The following is a 24,280-nucleotide window of genomic DNA, read 5'->3' on the forward strand; positions in this document are numbered from 1 at the left end:
TGATTAACTACCAAAAAGTCAAAAGTAGAGGTGTGGCTGAAGTGGTAGAGCACCAGCCTTGAGCAGAAGAGCTAAGGGACAAAGGGACAAAGCCCAAATCTTGAGTTCAAGCCCAAGTACTGGCAAAACACACGTGTAAAAACATATGAAAATAAATTCAAGAAGATAATTATGGTCAAGAAAACTGCTACTGCTTTTTTCCTGTTTCAGGCAAATCTTTCCTTGAATGTGAACTCCAATTATAGCCTCAGCATTGGCACTCCTGAGCCAGAAACCTAGAACCATGATTATGCTTCAGATTTACCAGTGGGAATCCAATGCCTCTCCCTTGTTGTCTTCTCACTGTGTTTCCAGTATATATAACTGAGTCAGATCTACTCCAATTAACTATTGGAAAGGAATGTGAACATTAAATTGATTTGGTTTTGTTGTTGTTGTATTGTTAAGATACCATATTATCTGAACCTCAAATTAGAAACTTTGGCCTGTAATACATAATTACATTTTTCTAAACCATTAAGGAGAATATTTAGAATTAAAATGTTGACGTAATTGGGCAACAAAAGTTCAGGCCTGTAATCTTAGCTATTTGGAAGGTTAAGATTGTGAGGATCATGAATTGAGGCCAATCTGGGCAAAAGGGTTCATTAGATTCCATCTCAATAAAAAGCTGCCACAAAATTGTACATACTTTTCACTCCAGCTATATGAGAGGCTGAGATCAAGAGGATTATAGCTCCAGGCAAAAATATTCATGATACCTACATCTCTGCATAAAAAGCTGGACATCCTAGTGCATACCTGGCATTCCAGTTGCAGCAAGAAGTATAAATAAGAAACTATATATGAAAAGTAACCAGAGAAAAAGGCTGCAGGCATGATCCAAGGGGTAGAAGGCTTGTTGAGCAAGTGCAAAGCCCTGAGTTAAACTTCAGAACTGGGGGATGAGGGAGGCTAACATCAAGAATTTGTTCTGATTAGTAGAAAAGCATACAAAAAACCTGAGACTTCACTTCTCAATTAAGTTGTTATGGATGGTTATCTTCCTTATGGTCAACAAACACACAAACACCCATGACTCTGAGTTAAGTATTGTTTTTCCATTTCCTTAAGAAACCGACAATGCAAATAGATTAACTATCAAGAGAACTTTGAATGAGGAGCCGCAAAGACATATGCTTCCCTGGGTCATAGAGAACATTGCAGAGGCACCTGCTCCACTAGAGATCTTTTCCCATCCAAAAAAGACCTAAAGAATTCCACAAGTGACACCCCAGTTTACACTGTGACAAGAGAGAGACATTTCTTGAAAACAGCATCTCATTCTGGGTACCCAATAGCTCATTGTTTCCTTGTCCATCTCCAGAGAAACTTCTGACCATGTAAATAGTGTAGGTAGTTCACTTACCACTCTTCCTTTCCACACAGACATGTAGAAGGCTACAGACATATAGAGATTTGATGTTCCTTAATAGCATGGAGAACTATTTTACCTGTGAAGTATTCATGTTTTATCTTTGAAGCCCTATCCAGTGCAGGTGATTCCAGTTTTTCTAGCAGCTCATGCAGGTTAAACAGTCAGTGGGTTATTAAACATCGACTCTTAGAGAATCACACTCACAGTTCCTGTCAATAAAGATTATAAGAAAGAACTATAACGGATCACATATTACAAAAATAGCTTCAAAATTCATCAGTTATTATGCACTAAGTCATTTAAAGCATTGGGTACATTATAACTACAAATAAGTTTTAGAGCTAGGAGGGACAGCAAGAAGGAAACTTTTCTTCTGCAAAATTAAAAGGAGCTCAGTATCCTACTGATGGGCGTAAAGCGAACAAATGAGTGAGCTGTTAAAATAGACACTATCCAGAACACAATGCTTATAGATAAAGATACTCTATTGTGCACTTCAAAATTTATTAAGAGGCTATCCCTCACATTAACTGTTCTTCTAAAAGTGGAGAGGAGAATATAAAGAATCTTTGGCAGGAGCTGGATAGGTCCATTACTTGGATTGTGGTGGTAGCATCATAAATACCTTTGTGAGGTTAAACTCACCAAACTTTACACATTAAGTAAATGGAATTCAGACTGGTCATGGCTCAAAGGATAAAGTGTTTCCCCAGCATACATCAGATTCTGGGTTCAATCCCCAGTGCTGCAATATGTGTGTGTGTTCTGTGTATGTGTATAGTGTGTATGTGTGTGTGTATATATGTGTGTGTGTGTGTGTGTGTGTGTGTGTGTGTGTGTGTGTACATCCATGTACATTCATTCTTTGTATACAATTGTAACTGAACAAATCTGTTCTTAAGAAAATAGACACCATAGACACCATCGTTGGAGGAGTCTTACTCCCATTTTCTACATGTAGAGTGGAAATGTTCTCTTTCCCCATTTCCCCGCACTTTGTCATATTATATTAAAATAAATCCTTGCTAAAACTTCAAGAGTGAGAGAGTAAAATCTGTACACAAAGAAGGCATTAGGAGGGTTTTGGTTGGGTTTTCTTGCCCTGGGAGTTTTCTGCTGTTTGGGCCTCAAAGTCACCCTGATCCTGCTGAGCAAAGAGAAGGAAAGAGTATCACTCTCCCATCAAACTTTCCCTAAGGCAAGCAGAGCAGAGCAGAGCCTCTGGTTATTTAGCATTTCCTAAATGCATGAGGTTTTCTGACATGGTTGTAGAGAACCTTAGAATGGCAAGAGAGGCAGAGCTTTTCAAAGCAAAAGCTTTGCTCAGCTATTTGTTACAGTGTCAACAGCCCCCTATGCCCATATCACCCTTAGCTTTTGATTCCTCAGTAGTTTCCTTCTATCTAATGCCTGCAGTTCCAGAAGCCTGATGATTTAGATAAAGTATGGGCAGCTACATCTCTTCTTTGTGGGAAGGTCAGTTAGTCCTTTGAAAAATTTAAAGGACACCAAAGTATTACAAATGTCACATGATTATAGATGAGAAATACAAAACTCCCTAGCACACATACAATAAATAGCCTTCCAAAACTGTACCCATCTTCTTCTTGCTCATCATCCATTTTTTCTCTCCTTGCACTACCATATGTTCCACATGCATGGCCTTCACATCTTTGCACTTGCTGTCCCCTCTGTCCTTTCTACTTTCCTCTGATGGAAAACCTCATCACACTTGAGACTACTGCAGTTTCTCAGTAAAAGAACTTCCACAATGCCAGGGAAGTTTAATTGCTCTCTGTGCTTTTAAAAGTATTTATTCATATCTCTAGTAGCACACTTGTCACATTATGCTAAAATTATGTGTTGAATTTAAGAGCAGGGATTCTTTCTCAAAACTCCAGTGATGTGCACAACCCTTGACAGATAGCATGTCTTTGATGTTTTATTTTGGATGTATGCATGAATGAATGAATGAATGAGTGAGCATTGTCTAGATAGCTTATTTTTTCTGTAAAAGTAGTTTAATATTGCTGCTATCAGGATAATTTGTTCTATAGACAAATGTAACTGGAGTAAGACAGTGAAAGCATGATTATGTCGATTATGTCAGCCCACTTCCCTCAAATGTTGGAAAAACTTCAAACTCAGAACCTGACAATTTGTTGTCTATGAGAAACACATTCCACTGATAAAGACAAATGTGGGTCTAGGATTAATGGATGGAGAAAGATTTTCCAAGGTAATGTACTCTAAAAGCAGACAGAAGTGGTGTCTATATTTATGTTTGGCAAAACAGATTTCAAACTAAATTTAGAAGAAACAAAGAAGGTCACTTTATTTAAATAAAGAGGAAAAATCTATCAAAAGGAAATAACAATTGTTAACATATACTTACCAAATGTTGACATACCCAAGTTCATCAAACAAATATTTGTGATTTATATGTACTGGTAGACCTCAGTATAACTATAGTGGGAGAATTTAATAGCCCAGTTTCACCAATAAACCTGCTATCTGAACAAACAAAAAAATCAAAAAAAGAAAACACAGAACTAAATGTCATTATAAACCAAACATTCAAAGAGTATTTCAGAAAATTATATTAAGCGAAGTAAGCCAGACCCAAAGAAACATAGGTTGTATGGTTTCCTTCATTTGTAGTAATTAGAATGTGCCATGATAAATTAAACAGGTCTCTACAACATCAGAGGATATTCTTAGGAAAGGATCACAAAGGCTCAATAGCTGTGTGCATATGATAATATAAAATGATGTTTATTGAAATGAACTCCAAGAAATGGAAATGAGGTTTTTGTTATTTTGCTTTTTGATTTTTTTCTCCTTTGTGCTGTTTTTGATTTCTGTACACTTTATCCTTTGAGCCATGACCAGTCTGAATTCCATTTACTTAATGTGTAAAGTTTGGTGAGTTTAACCTCACAAAGATATTTATGATGCTACCACCACAATCCAAGTAATGGACCTATCTAGCTCCTGCCAAAGGTTCTTTTTATTCTCCTTTCCACTTTTAGAAGAACATGACCGACAAAAAAAAGCCTCTTCAACAAAAGTTTCTTGGGAAACAAATGGTTCTGCAGGAGGCTGAACCCTAATCCTTCTCTCACTCGGTAGAATGTCACCCTCAAATAGATCACAGATCTAAATATTAACATCTACAACTTGGAAATTAAATACTAATACATATGAAAAATTGGAGTAAGATTCCACTTACCATAATATGAGTAAGAAGGGACAAATGGTACTACATCAAATTTCAAACTTTCTACACAATGAAAGAAATAATTAGCAGAACCAAAAGATACCACTAAGGAATGGGAGAATAACTTCACCAGCTATGGAATGGATAAAAGATTAACATTCAGAATATACAAAGATCACAAAAAATTAAGCAGGAAAAGAACAAACAGTAAAATTAATAAGTGGACAAAGAAGTTGAACAGATAATTCCTAAGCAAAGAAATACAAATGACTTATAAATACATGAAGAAATATCCAACATCCTTAGATATAAAAAAAATGCAAATCAAAACTACACTAAGATCCATCTTACTCCATTCAGATTGCAATTGTCAAGAAAACTGGTAAAAAAATGCTGGTAGGATTATGGGAAAAAAGGAACCCACATATATTGTTGGTGGGAATGTAAACTAATCTAACAACTATGAATTCTGTATGGAATTTCCTCAAAAAACAAGACAAATATATCTATCTTATAACCCTGCCATGTATGACCCTGAAGTACCACTCTTGGACATATATTTTGAAGGAGTTTAAATCAATATATATGTAAGGAAGACTTGTATACCCATGTTTATTGTAGCTTTGTTCACAGAGTCAGAGAGTTATATCAGCTGAGGATCCCAACAACTAATGAGTAAATACATGAAATATTGTACATATATATCATGAAATAATACTCAGTCACAAAGAAAAAAAGTGAAATGATGCCATTCTCAGGAAGGTGGATAGAGCTGGAGATTATCATATGGAGCAAGATAACCCAAACCCAAAAAGCTAGATACCATATTTTATCCATTTGCAGAATTCAAACTTTTAAGACATACACTTATGTATCTATGTATGCATGCATATACATATATATGTGTATAAACTCATACACCTTGACTGTAACTATGATAATATTTAGGAGAAGAAGAGAGGAGAGAGAAAAAGAGAAAGATGGAGGTTGAAAAACATCAAAATACAATGGGGAGCCAGGCACCTGTGGTTCACACCTGTAATTTTAGCTCTTCAGGAGACTAGGATCTAAGGATTGCAGTTTGAAGCCAGCCTGGGCAGGAAAGTCCTTGAGACGCTAATCTCCAGTTAACCAGCAAAAAAATCAGTAGTGGAGTTATGGTAGAGAAAACAAAACAAAACAAAACAACAACTTAAAAAAAAACAAACAAGAAAGCTCAAGCCCCAGGATTGACTCATGCTCACGTACCCATGTGCGCACATGCACACACCACCACCACCACCACCATAACAACAACAAAACAATGTGCCTATATATGAAGATGGCCTAAGAAACCTCTGAAAGCTGTTAAAACAATAGGAGGCGAGGAAATAAGAAAAGAGCAATAGAGGGGGTTATCCTGATTAAAATAATATGTACTGTGAAATACCATGCTGAAACCCTTTTGTACAATTAGTATACACTAAAAAATGAATGACAGAGGAGTAAAGCAGACTTGTAAATAGGGAAGGGAGGAAGAATGGAGAGGTAAATGAGGGTGAATATGGTCGAAGTACTGTATAGGGATGTATGAAAATAGAACAATGAAACCTGTTGAAATTATTTTAAGAAGGTGGGAGAGGGGTAAAAGAAAGTGGTAGAGGGTAGAGGTTGATAAAATTCATTCTATGTATGTATGGAAATATCACCATTAAGTTCTGGACATCATTTTTTTAATTTGGGAATCAAGCTGCCTCTACAAGCCCTAGCTATATCCAGGATACTGAGGTGTATTGATCAGCGAAGAGCAGGCTGTAATAATACTTGAAATCAAACAAGTCACATCATGATATTTTCCTTAGTGTTTGGAGCAAGCTCTTGATCATTAGTTGGAGAACATGAGAATCAGGACCCAATTCCTAGAGAAAGAGATTGCAAAGCACTAGGTCCATTAAAGCCAGGAAGATTGAGGTTTAAAGAGGGGCTGCATTTCTAAGAGGAAAACGTACCCAAAATCAAAGCAGGTCTGTTGAATTCCATCATCTCCAGTAACTCCTGTTTCCTTGTGTCAAAATAGGAATGACTATCACGTGATCATATGTAGTAGGATAATGTATGTGAAGAAGAGGATATAGGTAATGCTTATCAAATTTTATTATGATGCATTTAAAATGCATAAAATTTGTAAGTTAAATGAATTCAAAAATAATTTTCTTTTGAAGCTTTAAAAATGTGCACTGAAAGCTTTTCAAACATTATTTTAACATCAAGAAAAGCACTAAATGGGACAATTTGCTTTCTTTTTTTGGAAAAATGTTCAAAAGTTTTAGGAATTGGTTGGAAATGGATTGTAAAATAAATGTAACATGTATGATTTGTTATCACAACTGTTATATCAGTAGTGATAGCACAAATGGACGTCAGGTTTTATTTTTAAATAGCATTAACAATGTCATCAAAAGCCTTTGGAATCAGGATCTGTAAAGTACAAACTCAATGTCATCAAAAATGTCAGAACATTTTTTAGATGGTACAACTCAATATTTGTTAGAACTATTTTTTCAAGTCTTTTCTCTGGCATCATGATGTTTTGTTTTTGCTATCCAATTACTAAAAACTTTAGAGGAGTGGGTACCGCCCAATGGGGGTATGGGGCTACTTTGGTCCTATTGCTGAGATCTAGAGACTTAGGAGTGACATTTGCAATAATATAAAAGCTCCTCCTGTTGAGCAGAAGGTGTAATATAAAGGTCACACTTGAGGCGATACAACACAGCTCATCAGCTGTCTCAGGCTATTCTGTTAGTGCAGCATCAGCTGGTAGCACAGGTGAAAGATCTTCTCTGATGTCATTGTATGGTAAGTCATCTTTAAGTTTAAAAATTTCATGAGACTTCACGTGAATTATTACACAACTATCATGCTGTTTATTCACGGTAAAATGTTAAAAGAGTTGGATTAGGTTAAATATAATATATAATAATGATATAATAACATAATAAGTTTGTTAAATAAATCATTTATTGGTGTGATTAAATCCTGAGATTTTTTTTTTAAAAAAATCACTCAAATTACATAAAATTAAGATATGCTTTGGTAGTCTTTCAATTTTTTAAAATTAAAACTGACTGGTATTATATGAATAATTCTGGATATAAGTAATATGAATTAAGTAGATTAAATTGTCTTTTTCCCCCATGGCGGATCTTTACCTAGACTATTTATTTTCTGGTTCAATGAGAGCTCACTCTGATACTGGAGTTGGAAAAGTTTCCTTTCATTGTTGAGTAGTAACTTCCCTTATATAATAGACTTTTCTATTCTGAAAGTTAACAAATTGAATGATGTTGTAAAGTCACTTTCAGCTTTTTCATGGCATTCTTGTGAAGGAGCCCACTTCCTCTTAAAAAAGGAAACAAAGCAGAGATGTCTGAGGTCATCAGGTGAAGGGGACAAAGCTAGGATTAGATACCAGTGCTCCTGTCCTCCAGCCAGTGCTAATTTGTGACACAAGGAAAGGCTTCCTTTGTTACTCTACCCAAAACTGTTTCACAGTAAGTAGTGATGTAGCAGGATCCAAAGTTTCTTAGGCAACTTTTAAGGGATATGATTTAAAATACTCCTTTAAAATAGTGGCACAGAGATTGTGTGCTTTAAGATAACTATAAACATTTAGAGAAAGTGTTCTGTAATAATATTCTTTGCAATTATTGAACTGCAGAATAGGCAAAATATTCTATACTGATATGAAAGCTTTGTGAGCAAAGGAGAGCAAAAGAGAGAAGTTACTTTTACTTATGACTATGTGTTTGTGTCCATAACTCTTATTCTTATTTAGAACATGTATATGGATTTATTCACACACACATATGGTATACCATTGGATGGAACTTTATATAATGGAACATCTTTAATATGAGTTTTAATAAAGAACTGGATTCAAAAAATAAATTAAAACACATAATTGCTAATGAAGTGAGTTAAAGGAATAAGAAAAGACAGATATTAAGAACTAAATTTCAGATTTTCAAATGCTGTCTGGGGCTCAACTGGTAGAATGCCTCCCTGGCAAATACAAGACCCTGAATTCAAACTCTAAGACTGTCAAAAACATATAAAGTTTAAAATGTGCTCAACAAGTAATTCTGTCCAATTTCTAAAGGCTTTGAGCCAAACTTTTTAACGCAATGAAGAAAATTCTCTGAAAAATCAGAGCAAGGTTGGTGTTTATGGTTATTATGGAGTGCCTAAAGTGAAATTTCATCATGAAAACAGCATTTTCTAACCAATTTACTTAATTCTGAGATCAATTTCAATCACATAAGCATTTAGTTGTAACCAACATAAATCAAGGGAGTAAGTCTTCAAGAGAAAGGTAATTTAAAATTCATATATAGTACGTGGCTTAAATTCATAAATTAAAACAAACTAGAAACCTCAAAAAGCTGCCTAGTTTCTCAGTGAAAGTTCGTGTAAATGTAAAGCTACTAATGTATCTAGAATATAAAGATGCCTGTTCTAAAAGCCTCTCATGAAAACCAGCTCAACTCCTGATTGGTTATATGATTACAAATGAAAACTGCTATGAATGTATTTAAATAGTTTGTAACACAGAATGTTTCTGAGTGTCTTGATTTTGCTGTTTCTTGTAGTGAAGATGATGTCTACCAAAGACATGGCTAAAGTAATGATTGTCATGCTAGCAGTTTGTTTTCTTACAAAAACGGATGGCAAACCTATTAGGTAAGTATTGCAGCCTACTCTTCATTGGGAAGGTATGTGACTGGCTTGTTTTTTCTGATTGATGGGAAGCTAATAAAGTGGCTCTCTTCTGCTTTTGTTCCTCCTAGGAAGAGAGCAGTCAGTGAAATACAGCTTATGCACAACCTGGGAAAACACCTGGCCTCCATGGAGAGGGTGGAATGGCTGCGTAAGAAGCTGCAGGATGTGCACAATTTTGTTAGCTTTGGAGCCCATTTAGCTGCCAGAGAAGGGGGTTACCAGAGGTTTCCTAAAAAGGAGGATAATGTCCTCATTGACAACTTTCAAAAAAGTCTTGGAGAGGGAGACAAAGCTGATGTAGATGTATTAGTTAAGGCTAAATCTCAATAAAATACAGCTCTGATTAGACTGCTGTTCTAGGCAGCAACATTAGAGGTTGTTAACTCTTTCTCAAGCTTTATTAAGATTATAAAGTGCCAATGCTATTACCAAAATTTGCATGTAATCCATTGCCAACTATCCTAACTGCCATTTTTGGATCATTTTAATATCAGTCTATAGTATATTATTGCATAACATGAGAGAATAAATCACACATTTCATGTCTACCCCTCCTAATAAAGCAAAATAAAACTTTAATGATCATGAATGGAAAGAAGTGTTTTTGTCATTAAAAGTATGGCTTTTGGGGGGGTTGTAATGGATGTCAAGTGATTATAGTGAGAAGAGTTTATAGAAAAAAAAACAAAAAAGGGGCTGGGAAGGTGATTCAGTGGTAGAGTGCTTGCCTTGCATCCATGAGGCCCTGGGTTCGATTTCTGAGCACCACATAAGCAAAAAGAAAAAAGCCGGAAGTGGCGCTGTGGCTCAAGTGGTAGAGCATTAGCCTTGAGCTGAAGAACTGAGGGACAGTGCCCAGGCCCAGAGTTCAGGCCCCACAACCGGACCCAAAAAAAAAAGAAAAAGGAAAAAAAATTTCTCTCATCTATTTCACAGTTTGATGTTTTCATCATAATTTATTTCTAATAACAAACAACTAGATTCCCAGATCCTCACTATCTGGACACAGTTGTACCCTTAATTTAAGTAATAGCAGTGAAATATTCAGAAAAAAAGGACAGAAACTGGTATGAAGCTTGACCACTTGATTTGTCACCACAAAACCCCATGGATCAACTTTACTAGAATCCCAGACTCTAAGCAGTACAAATGTAATATGAATTATTAGCAAATGCCTGTAGAATATGCATTATAACATATTTGTTCTGCACTACACCCACAAATAGTCCAAACAGTTAACAAAATACATATTGTCCCTGTCTTCACTAGCCCCTAATTTTTTATTATTTCATTTTAAGTCTGATGATGGCTGTATTGGAAAAACAAGATACTGCCAAAGTATAAAATACAGAGCTCTACTTTTACTTAGCAATGTTGTCCAACAAAATTTTTTGCAATAATGTTGTACTCTATACTCCAGGCTAACTGGTATCATGGTCCCATAGGTATTTCTCTAAAATGTGGCTAATGTGACCAAGTATGTATTTTAGATTTAATTTGAATTCATTTAATTCAAATAGCAACACATGGTAGATAATCACAGCATAAATCTATATCAAGATAATCCTCCAAATCAGGAAGATGAGTCAGAGAAAAAGTCAAGTAGAAAAAAGTAGGTGAGGGGCTGGGAAGGTGGCTCAGTGGTAGAGCGCTTGCCTTGCATGCCTGAGGCCCTGGGTTCAATTCCTCAGCACCACATAAGCAAAAAGAAAAAGAAAAGCCAAAAGTGGCGCTGTGGCTCAAGTGGTAGAGCGCTAGCCTTGAGCTGAAGAGCTGAGGGACAGCGCCCAGGCCCAGAGTTCAGGCCCCACGACTGGACCAAAAGAAAAAAAGGAAAAGAAAAAAGTAGGTGAATCTCCCAGGGAGGCTGTGAGCAGGGAGGGGCCATAGCTAGGTACTGCAAGCTGAGATGACACATGGTGAGCCTCAAAGGGTTCAAGTTCCTATGAGGACAGAGAGAAGCAAGGGATCTTCTTCAAATGGCAGCGCCTTGAGATACACAGAAGGGGAAGGGCTCTGCATGTTGGAAGGGACTTTAATGGCAAGTAAACTATGCCAATCAGAAGCCTATGAACAGTTGTCTGGCATACTGGTGTAATCTGTCAGCCTGTAAATTCTATGCAGGGAAGCAAATCTACTTTAGGGTAAAGGGAAACTGATGCATTACATAATCACTAGAATGCAGAAGAAACAAATCCTAACTGGCCCTGTGAAGAATGACTCAGGCTCAGAGGGTCCTGTTCTCTCTTCTTATCTCAATACTGCTTGAACAGAATCCTGAAACAACTCCAATGAGAATCAGGAGGCAGTTGTTCCTGCTGCTGCGCTGCTGTGCTGCTGTGCTGCTATTGTAGAATGCAGTGTCCCAACAGCCCAGCACGTCATAAGTCCACTCCACTACCTCTTACTGTCCAGTCACTGGCTTTTGGCTGAAAACTTTGCCAAAACCAAAAAAGCTGATATCATACCCTCCATACTCATGCTGCCAGCAGGAACAGTGTAGTGAAAATAGGGCCTTAGTTAATCTTTCACAGTGTCCCAGGAATTTATAAGACTGACTCTAAATCTCTACTAGAACCTTAGTTGCAGAGAGAGGCCTTCTTTTGGCTCTTGAGCTCATGTGAGGAAAGGGTGGCAGGTACTTGCTTTCTACTCCTGATAGTACCGACTCCACAGGGAATATCTGGACTCCTTACCTATGGAGCTCTTTGGAAATCTCCTTGATGTCTCTATGAGTGTTATCTCAGATATAAGCCAGTTTTACAAGATGGCCTGGGAAGCAGAAGTAGAGGCTATGTTCAGACCAGCAGACCTAGGTGATCCTGTCTCCTTAATTCTTCCTGCAATTTAGAATTATATCTCTTTATCAGAAATGCCACTATATTGATGTCAAGTTATTGCTCATTGTATTGAATGGTACAGCAGTCATTATTGGTAGAATGAATCTCTGGACAGTACTGGATATTTGGGCTTCCCTGACTTGTGCGCTGATTTTTCTCAGATGTCAATTTCTGTTTTAGTTTCTAGTCCAGCACATTTGGAGCTCTTTGTGTATTCTACTCAAAATATCTTATGGGTTTTATATGTCACAATCATTTTTCTCTCAGCATTTCAGACCATTTTAATTTTATCTATTCTAAATTTTCAGATACTTAATATATCTTTTTTATTTTAATTTTTATTGTACTGTTTGTAGTTAGGGGACTCTCAAAGATTTTTGTTATTTTCCTCCTGATAGGATCTTATTATGGAGTCCAGGTGACTTCCAGCTGACTGAATAGCAGGCTGGCCTGGAATTCTCAATCCTCATGAGGTAGCATTCTACATGTTTTTGGTTATATGAGTGTAGCACCATGCTAGGCTTTTATATCTTTCTTACTCAAACAGGAATCACAAAAATCAATGTATTTAACCAAATTGTGGCAGCAAGAACATATGGTGTGTGTTTATACTGAAAAAAAGAAGGGCCTTAAAATCTGGTGTAACATCCAAACACACTTCCTCAGGGACCTCAGCTAGGCCCCAAAATATATTACCTCCAAAATCCAAGACAGTTGAGAGCCCAGTGGGGACTTTATATATTGGAACCATAACTTGGTATAGGGCAGGAGAAGTAGAGGACATGATTAGTGAATATTAAACAGGAATCTTGGAAAAGACTCATGCCCTGCATAAGACATTTCTAGGCAAAGGTGGTGGGCATATATGCTAAGTGCTTCTACAATAGTACTATCCAGGTGAGGAGTGCTTATTTTTTTCTATGCTTAGTTCAGCCTAAGTCACAGCACCTTCAATTGTTTACAGCGCTCAGTACAGTAACATACTGTAGGATTGCAGTCTAGTATAGACCATTCCATAGAGCCAAACATATATCAGACCAGGCAATCTGAGTTTGGATAAGTGTGCCCTAGGATCCTGTGATGCTCCTAGTCCTCTCACTCTCTCTTGTATTTTTGCATTAATTGTGTTTCAGATAGGGGCTACGTTTTTTGTAATGTTCAATCCTGGAACTGTGATTCTCTTAGGTAAAGCCTCCTGTATACCTCAGATAACAAGTATGTACCACCATTCAGGATTTCATATTGCGATGTAACCTTTTTTTTTTTTAATCAAGGCTGGTTGCTCAATATGATCTTCCTGATCTCTGTCCTCATTCCCTTGCCCCCAAGTACCTGGGATTACTAGTGTAAGTCATTGCTCTTAGCCCAAATAACCTTTTTTTTTTTTTTGTCGATTGTGGGGCCTGAACTCTGGGCCTAGGCACTGTCCTTCAGATCTTCAGCTCAAGGCTAGCGCTCTACCACTTGAGCCACAGCGCCACTTCCAGCTTTTTCTGCTTATGTGGTGCTGAGGAATCGAACCCAGGGCTCATGCATGCAAGGCAAGCACTCTACCACTAAGTCACCTTCCCCCCAAATAAACATTTTTAAAGAACAATCTTTGTCTTTAAGTAATCCATGAATGAACTTTAAGATAGGTCACTATTTCAGTCTTACAATTTTCCATTTTGTATTCTTAGGGAGATTGCTACTTTTTAACTCGGTTCTGGGCCTCTTATAGGAAGGCATTTTGCTTACTATATTACACTTGAATTATTGTTTCTTAAGCCATGAAGCCTGAGATTTCCTATTTTACCATTTTGTTGAGTAACCTAAGTTAATAACCTAAGTTTGTTTTGACCTTGATACATTTGTTCTAATAAGAGTTTATCTAGACAAACTGTACAACATAGTCTTCTTTTATAGACATTTCTATTATCACATTTATCAGTTCATTGAGTTCTTCCAAAATATCCATCAGGATTTTTATGGGAAGCATGTTAAAATTATACATTGTTGGTAGGAAATTTTTCATCCTTACTATATCATCCTGTTTGTCAGCATTGTGAGGTCCTCATTTGTTCTAATTTCCTTTTATGCTTTTTATATAATTGAATTCTCTCTAGAAGGATCTTCTGCATTCTGTGTTGTAAAACACTATATAGTATGATAGCTATTTTGGATGGCATCTATGTTGTTAAAATTTTTCTAGATGGTTATTTTGGCATAAAGAAAATTGTTCCTTCTGCTAATTTTCTCCTTAACCCAGTATTGGAGACTCTTATTAGTTCTAATGGCTTAACTTTTGATTACGTTTGTTTTGCAGTGCAGTTGATCGCATAATGTAAAATTATGAAATTTTCATGTCTTCTTGTCTCTGATTATACATTTTATTAAAGATTCTTTTATTAGTGTCTAGAAAGTAAAGTTTGTGTTGATGAGTGAAGATATTGGCCTAAGATCATTCTATTGTTGATATGAGAGCAAATATGTATTTACACTGTCAATAAGAGAAAGACCCTTCCATATTGAGCACATTCTCTTCCATAATTAATTTACAACAAGTACTCAGGAAATGTCAAGAAGTATTTGGACTTTATGTTTTTTTGTTCAACCACATATAAATTTCATTTTTAGTCAGCGCTCTAAATTAAGGTCTAAATAGGGGTACAGGTTGACCTATTGTAACAATGAGATGTATAAAACACTATGTTGAAAAACGAACCTTACAATTTAGGTGGGGGGGATGTAGTTGTGGAGGTGGGAGGGAAGGGATGGTAGGGGAAAAACAAAGGAGGAGGCAAAAATGCTTGATAAGAAATGTACTCATTGCCTTGCTCATGTAACTATAACACCTCTGTACAGTATTTTCACAATAAAAAAAACTTATTAAAAAATAACTAGGGAAAGCCAAATCATACTATGCTAGAAGCCTCTTACTCCCATGAGAATGGTTATCACAGAACAAAGTTGACCAAACAAACCAGAGATCCACAGAGATCCACAAAGGCTGGTAAAAAAAAATCAAAAAAAAACAAAACAAAACAAAAAAAGTTTAATATGCTCATGAAAAACTCTATTAAGTATTTTTTAATCTTTCAAACAACAAAAAAGTATCATGTGTTTAGAATCTCATAGGTAATATACATGTAATTTTTAAGAAAAATTAAAATAGACATCTATCATCATCTCTAATCAGCTTATGAAACAGAATATGCCTCATGCTTAGAACTTCCTTTTAAGTTCTTCCTGATTACACACCAACTTTTTTCCACAACCTGTTTTCAGATTTATCATTATTTGCTTTTTGCTTGCTTTTCTTTGAACCACATATTTATCCTTTAAAAATGAATAGTCATATATATATATATATATATATATATATATATATATATATATACATATATTATATATGGGGAGAGAGAGAGAGCATACCAGTCCTGCAACTTGAACTTAGGGCCTGGGCACTGTCCCTGAGCTTCTTTTGCTCAAAGCTAGCACTCTACCACTTGAGCCAGTGTTACTTATGGCTTGTTCTGTTTATGTGGTATGGAGGAATCTAATCCAGGCCTTCATGCATGCTAGCAAACACTCTACCACCAAGCCACATTCCCAATCCCCATGTTTTTTTTTTCTTATACTTCCCTTTCAACAACTCAAGGCTATCTTTCCAGCCTATGATACCAATTTTTATTCTTTTCATCAGTGAAGGACAAATATTAAGTAATGGGTGTATTTTAGGTGTTTGCTAGTCAGCTACGGATTTAATGGCACTCATTTCGTATTACTTTAGATAATAAAATTGTTATGATGATAGATCTCAAAGTATATAGTACACATCTAACCTAAATAGGATTTGTTCAGCTGTTTGTACCATATGAATGGATGTAATATTAAGAAAGAGATGAACAGGTTCATAGATTGCCTCTAGAGTCCACTCATATCAAATCATACAAGGTTTGTTTCCATTGCTTTTAGTCAAAAGTATGAAAGTACTATCCAGGTAGGCCTGGAAAAGTATATACCATGGATTTACATCTCAAGACTATGATATAATTCTGAAAACACACTTGATAATATATACAGGAATATACATAAGGTACAAATATGTATGGTGATCTTTGCCCTATAAGATACTTCCCAGTAATAACTCTACATCAGGAAATTACAAGTATTGACAACACAGATATCTCTGACACAATCCCCAAATACTATAGTAAACATCATTAGTATCCAACTATCTGAAAGTTAAGAGAAGTAAGACTACCCATTGGAGTGGATGTGGCAGCTTTGGCACTGTACTTGAGAGTCAATTGAGAATGAAATCATCTGTAACCACACAAAAGATTCTCCTGTAATCAAAGAGCAAATATAAAAGATACACTTGATATGCTACAGTCCAAATCATAGGCTGTCTCAGGTTGACTAGCAACTATTTAGCATCATCTGCTAACAGATCTAGAACTTCTTTAGTGATTATATGGTAGGTTTTGTTTAAATTTTTTCAAATCATTGAGCATCTTGATCATTAAAAAATGGCTTGATATGTACCAATTTCTACAAATATGTCAATTGGAGATTAAAACTGGGAGAGAGCAAGGGAAAGGGTGACATTGTCCAAAAAGAAATGTACTTTTACCTTACTTATGAAACTGTAACCCATCTGTACATCACCTTTATAATAGCAATTAAAAACTTTTCAAGTTAAAAAACAAATATGCCTGTTATTCAGTTTAAATATTAAAGATAGTAACATTGGATTTAATATAAAGTGGCAAGCTACAGAGTAAATATATGACAGGAAAGACTCAAAAATTATTTTTTATTAAAGCCTTTTGAGTTACTTTTTTGGGGGGGTAGGTTGTGGGGCTTGAACTCAGGGCCTGGGCACTGTCCCTGAGCCTCTTTGTGCTCAAGGCTAGTACTCTACCACTTGAGCCAGCCCCACTTCCAGCTTTTAAGTAGTTAAATGGAGATAGGAGTCTCACGGGGACTTTTCTGCCTGGGCTGGCTTCTAACATAATCTTCAGATCTCAGCCTCCTGAGTAGCTAGGATTACAGGTATGAGCCACTGGCACCTGACTATTGAGCTACATTTGAAACAGCAGTAAAAGAATGAATCCTTATTTATGTAACTGTAATTCCTCTATTTATCACCTTTACAATAAAATAAAATAATTAAAAATAAAAAAGAATGAATATCTGACATAACATTCTTTAGAAATCTCTGTATCTTGAAATCAAAGAGGCTGGTGGGGGAGAGAAAGATTCTGATGCAATGTTAATGTATAGAAAGATTATTTTTCTGAAGAAGATCCTTACCTACTGTTTATTTTCTGGTTACACTCCAAATACTGACTACACTCCAAATACTGAAGTTGAAAAAAACTCTTTCACTCCTGAATAGTCATTCTCTTCCACAGGTTTCAGCCTTTTCCAACTTTCTAGTCTGATGATTATACATGAATTTATTTTCAGCTCTTGTTCATGGCATTCCTATAAAGATGTCACTTCCTCTCAAGAACAGGATTAAAAACAGAGACATTTGAGGTCACTAGATAAAGTGGTCAAAACTAGGAATAGCTAGCAATGCTCCTGTCCTCCAGGTAACAGGGCTCTTTTGTGACACAGCCCAAGGAAAGCTTCCTTTGTTATTCCACTCATAGCTCTTAGCTGCCTAGTAATGTAACTATCAGGATGTATGCAGAAGCAGCAGAATATAAAGTTTCTTATGCTACATTTAAGGGATATCGTTTCCCTTTAAAACATGAAATTATGTGTTTTAAAATAACCATGAACATTTAACAAAAGCATTCCTGTAAAAATAGCCTTTGTGATTATTGAAAGGCACACAAGGTGAAAATATTCCACGTTGGTATTAAAAACATCATGAGCAAATGAGGAAAGAGCACTAAGAAGTAATAAGACATCATTAATAAAATAAACAGTGGAAATAAGATTCAGTCCAACATTCTATTAAGCAACACATCCCAAGATTCATATTCAATTGATGAATCCAATGCTTTTTCAAAGCTTGCACAAATTCTTTTAATGCTGAGAAGAATGTACATTAAGTCAGTAAATAGCTTAAAATCAGGCTCTGCAAAGTTGCTATTCATAGTTATGATAACAGTTATAATAATGAAGTTCCATCCTGAAAACATTTACAGTACTACTTAAGTAAACAGTGATCATACTGTTCCCAATCAATTTTTTTTTTTTTTGGTCGGTCGTGGGGCTTGAACACTGGGCTTGGGCACTGTCCCTCAGCTCTTCAGCTCAAGGCAAGCGCTCTACCACTTGAGCCACAGCGCCACTTCCAACATCAATTTTTAATTATAAGTATTTAGTCATAAAAAATCATATGAAGAAATCCTTAAACTTTGATTCACCTGTGGCTTACAATTTATATATCAAAATTTTCACAAGAAATCTCAAAAAGTACCTAGACAAGTAGTAGTATGTATACTATGTGATTTATATACATATAAAATCATGAATATTTAGTAAAGACATTACTGCAAAAATAGTCTTGGCAATGAAAAAAAGCAAAAATATTCCATACTATTAAAACTTCTCTCTCATTTCTCCTAATGTGTATATATATGTTAGTAACATGTCCATCCTATAAAAAGGCTGATTCCAAAGGCTCTCATGAAAACCAACTCAATTAGTTCCTATCATATCTGTTACTAATTATGTGGCTATAAATGGAAATGGTTATCAATGCATTTATGTTGCTTAAATCACAGAATATATTTTTCAATAGCTAATTTTGCTTTCTCTCACAGTGGATGTCTACAAAAGATAAGGCTAAAGTAATGATTGTTATGATAGCAATTTGTTTTCTGATAAAAAGAGATTGCAAACCTGTTGGGTGAGTATTGAAGCCTGTTGGGCGTTGGGAGGTCATGGAATGAATTTTTTTAAATTACATTTTATTATCATTAAGTAACTGTACATAGAAGTTACCATTCAATAAATAAGTTTATGAGTATGATACATGTTGCTCAATGTACCCCATCTGGAATGGATTTTTTAATGTTGGTTTTATAACTTGAACACTGAGAGCTTATGGGGTTGTCTTCTCTCTTATTGTAGATCTAAGATGAAAACCACAGCTGCAGTGCCATTCACTGAATATTTGGAAACAGATGTGATCTTCCAGGACAGACTTTCTTACTTGATTGTTACTTTAAAACTTAAGAGAATTTCAATGTTACATCATACAGATTAGCAATCCTACATGCTTCAAGAAACAGAAAGCATGACACAACATATATGACGTACAGCTATCAAAAAAGTATTGGAGAAGGAGGCAAAGCTGATATTGGTGCATTACTTAATGCTAAAACTCATTGAAAACAAGATGTATTGAAAGCACTATTCTACATGTCATAAGACAATCATTTTTGTAATCCTAGCTACTCAGGAGGCTGAGATATGAGGATCCTAGTTCAAAGCCAGCCCAGGCAGGAAAAGTCCTTAAGACTCTTATCTCCAATAAACTACTAGAAAGCCGGAAGAGCTACAACCGGTGTTGTAGCTCTCAAGTGGTAGAGTGCTCACCTTGAGCTGAAGAGCTCAGGAACAGTGCCCAGGCCCAGAGTTCAAGCTCCAGGACTGACCAAAAAAAAAAAAAAGACAATCATTTTACATTTTGATGGTACATTTTCCATCTTACATGCTACATTTTCAAAATCTTACTCAGATTTTAAGTGTCAGTATTTCTAATACTAACATGGAATATAATCTATTACCAGATATAATAGCCACAAATTTAAATAAATTATCAATTTTTAATAAAGGAGTTCGCTCCTTTCTCTAAGTTTTATTTATTGTTAGTAATGGGGCTAGAATTCAGGGCCTGGGTATTGTACCTGAGCTTTTGTGCTTAAGGCTCATGCTCTTCCACTTTGAGCTACAGCTCAAAAAACTTTTATTATCATGATTATAATCATATGAGGTTAAATGTTCATCATATAATAGATACCCATATATATACATATATATATATTTATACATATAAAAATGATTCTTATTATGTAGTGCTGTTATCCTTTTTATCTTAGGAAGAAAAATAAATTTTCAGGATAAAAAGACATACTCATTAGGTACCAGTAGCTCATAATTCTATCTGCTTAGGAGACTCTTAGGAAGAAAAATAAATTTTCAGGATAAAAAGACATACTCATTAGGTACCAGTAGCTCATAATTCTATCTGCTTAGGAGACTAACCTAGAGGATAATGGTTCAAAGCCAGTCTGGTAGAAAAGTCTGTTAGATTCCATGTCCAACTAATCAGCAAAATGAAGACCAATGGGTTGGAGACATGGCTCAGTTGGTAGAGTACTAGCCAATGAGCAAAAGCAGTGGCAGGTACTGAGTTTGAGTCTTTGTCTCAGACCTTAAAGAAAGTAAAGTAAGTGAAGACTGAGACATTAATCAAGTGGTAGAATGCCATTCACGTACAAGAAAGTTGAGTGAGAGAGCAGTCATCAGTTCAATCCATAGACCAGAATCAAAAAATGCAGATTAGTCAAATACCTAATGAATAACCAATCCACTCATGTTTCTCAGATGAAATCAAAGTTTTATTTTTACTGAAAGAAATTTAATTGCTTGTTTCATTATTATACTCAGATTCAGTGGCTTTTCATGAAATATATCAGCCATTGCATGAACTGGTTTACAATATAGACATGGCTCTTATCTTCATGAAGCCTACCACCTGGTGAGAAATATACATGATATTTGACTTTTTAACTTTGATGGGTGTATAAGACACTGTAAGAAAGTGAAATATAGAACTAGATAAATGATGTTCAAAGAACTTTCAGTAAAGATGAAGTGTTCTATGATCTATCCGATATTATGCCCATTTAACAATTTCCTAAAATATAGCTAATATGATCAGTGATGGATTTCAGGTTTAAATTAGTTTGAAGTTATTTAATACAAATAGCAACACACTGGGAGAACAGTGGGGAAGGGATCACATTGTCAAAAAATAAATGTACATTTTCTGTACATCACCTTTATAATAACAATTTAAAATATTAAAAATAGCTTGGGTTGGGAAGGTGGCTCAGTGGCAGAGTGCTTGCCTTGCATGCATGAGGCCCTGGGTTCGATGCCTCAGCACCACATAAGCAGAAAAAGCCAGAAGTGGCACTATGGCTCAAATGGTAGAGTGCTAGCCTTGAGCTGAAGAGCTGAGGGACAGTGCTCAGGCTCAGAGTTCAGGCCCCACAACTGACCAAAAAAAAAAAAAAGGCAGGTGGTCACTTACTAAAAGAAAAATCTAGCCAATGATGGCAGACACATATGCTAATACTTACACAATAGTACCATACAGGTAAGAAATGTTTATTTTTTTCTATGATTAGTTAAGCAGAAGTGCACAGCACATACAATGGTCTATAAAACTCACTATAGTAATTTGCTGTAGGATTGTAATCTAGTAGTTTAGTCCATTCCATACAGCCTATATATATTAGACCAGGCAACCTGAGTTTATATGTGTGCCTGTGCTGTTTACAGGGTGAAGATTCCATCTAACAGGATGTTATTTATTTTTGTGGTGGGATTCAAGATTAATTTCAGGGCCTCAGATGTCACTTGATTTTTAACTCAAGGCTACTTTTCTTCCATTTGAGCCATACTTGCACTTTCAAATGTTATTTTAATACTTTAAAAATTTTTTAATTTTATTGTAAGGGTGATGTACAGAGGGGTTACAGTTACATAAGTCAGGTAATGAGTACATTTCCTTTTGAATAGTGCTACCCCTCCCTAATATTTTAATATATTTTACTTTATTTATGTTGCTAGTAATGAAGTGAACTCAAGGCCTGCAACCTTTCTAGGCAGACATGACACAACAAACCCAGTATCTTTTTGTCATTAGCTATTTTTTTTTTAGATAGGTCTTTTGTTTTGGAAAAGACCAGCCTTGGACTTTAATTCTCCTAAGGAATGTGTCACCATTTGGGATTATTTGTTCAAATGGAGTCTCACTAACTTTTTGCATGATAGGCTGCCCATCTGATCTCTGACCCTCTTAAGAAGCTGGTATTTACATGTGTGAGCCTGTGTCTTAGCCCAAACAACAATTTTTAAAGAACATATGTTTGTCTTTAAGCAATTCATGAATGAACTTTAAGCTAATTATTTTGTTTGTTTTGGTCATGGTCACCATTTCAATGCCATAATTATATTCGTATTTTGGGGGAAACTATTGATTTTTAACTGGATTCTGGGCCTTTTGCTTAAAACATTGTTTCTTTATTTTTATTTTTATTTTTTTCCCATCCCTTGCAATCCTCCCCCCCCACCAAAGTTGTAAAGTTCATTTTCAACATACACTGTTTCTTTTTAAATATAATTTTATTGTTATTTTTAAGGTGTTGTACAGAGAGATTACCATTTTATAAATCAGGTAAAGAACAATTTCTTTTTTTGGACATTGTCACCCTTTCCTTCTCTTTCTCTGAGTTTCCCCCTCCCATCCCTGCCCATAAGTTACATACAATTGACTCTTAAGCCATGAAACCTGAGACTTTCTATTTTACCATTTTGTTGAATAGAATGACCTAAGTTTTTTGTTTACTTGTTCGACTGAGAGATTTATATGTACCTGTAATATGGCCAAACTGTCTGTTATTTGCAAATTCTTCTTTGTAAACATTTCTACTATCATACTAATTTATGAGTTTATTAAGTTCTCCTAAAATACCCATCAGAATTTTATGGGGAGTATATTAAAGTTACATTATGGGTAGAAATAATTGTTATCTTTACTATATTATCCTGTTTGTTAGCATTCTGAATCATTTATTTTAATCACTTTTTTTTTTCTTTTGGTTCCAGTCGTGGGGCCTGAACTCTGGGCCTGGGCGCTGTCCCTCAGCTCTTCAGCTCAAGGCTAGCGCTCTACCACTTGAGCCACAGCGCCACTTCCGGCTTTTTTCTTTATGCTTATGTGGTGCTGAGGAATCGAACCCAAGGCCTCATGCATGCAAGGCAAGCGCTCTACCACTGAGCCAGCTTCCCAGCCCTATAATCACCTTTTATGTTTTCTATGTACTAAAATTTTTTCTGGGACAGTCTCCTGTGTCCCACATCAATTGCTAAAAATATATATAGTACCAAGGCTATTTTAGATTATATGTTTTTAATGTTTGTAGATGGTTATTTTTGGTATAGAGTTAATTGTTTCTTTTGATAATTTTCTCCTAAATCAAGGAGTATTGTGGGGGGGCTCTTATTAGTTCTAATAGTATATTTTTTTCTTAAACTTGTTTTCCAATGTAAATGATCACATAAAGTGAAATAATGATGTTTTCATGTCTTCCTGTCTCTGATTACACTATTTTTAGTTTTCTTTTTTAAATCAAATTGAAAAAATTAATTATCCTCCGGTGGTTGTTTAAAGGGATTTCAATTCAACATCAGTTTGTGAAAACAATGCACCTTGATCAGTGTCACCCCTTTCATCATTCTCCTCATCTCACTTAGCTAACCCAACCCATTCCCTAAATTTATCTGATTACATGTTTTATTAAAGATTCTTATAGCAGTGTCTAGAATGGACAAGTTTATATTTATGATGAAGATGTTGGCCATGGTCATTCTATTCTTCATACTGACATTAACTTAAAAAAAAACTTCTTAATATATTGATCACATTTCTTTCCATTATTAGTTTAAAAACAATTCTCTGGAAATGTCAAAAAGTATTGAACGTTATGTTTTTTACTCCAAACTTACATAAATTTTCCCATTTAGTCAGTGCTCTAAATTAAACACTTTTATATACCTGTGATAAAATCTACTTCCTAAATATTTCCTTTATGATTTTTAGTATTTTATTTTTAGTAACAGTGCTTAGGCTTAAACTCAGGGCCTGGGTGCTGTCCTTGTGCTTTATCTGCTCAATGCTATCACTCCACCACATGAGGCACAGTTAAACTTCCTTTTTTATTTTTGAACAGTAAAATGCACTATATATTCAGAATCTTATAGAAAACATATTTAGTTCTTAAGAAAGAGCAAGCTGGG

The 24,280-nt window shown here is 35.5% G+C and overlaps 1 protein-coding gene across 1 annotated transcript; it reads left to right on the forward strand.

Moving 5' to 3' along the window:
- The first annotated feature begins 7,257 nt into the window (after window positions 1-7,257).
- On the forward strand, window positions 7,258-9,728 carry Pth (parathyroid hormone). The gene is given in 3 exon segments (XM_042691733.1): window positions 7,258-7,353; window positions 9,274-9,359; window positions 9,467-9,728. Coding segments are annotated over 3 exon segments (444 nt in total).
- The last annotated feature ends 14,552 nt before the right edge of the window (window positions 9,729-24,280 follow it).

This window comes from Dipodomys spectabilis, unplaced genomic scaffold (assembly GCF_019054845.1).
Source record: "Dipodomys spectabilis isolate Male_0828 unplaced genomic scaffold, ASM1905484v1 ptg000145l, whole genome shotgun sequence".
Classification (NCBI taxonomy): domain Eukaryota; kingdom Metazoa; phylum Chordata; class Mammalia; order Rodentia; family Heteromyidae; genus Dipodomys; species Dipodomys spectabilis.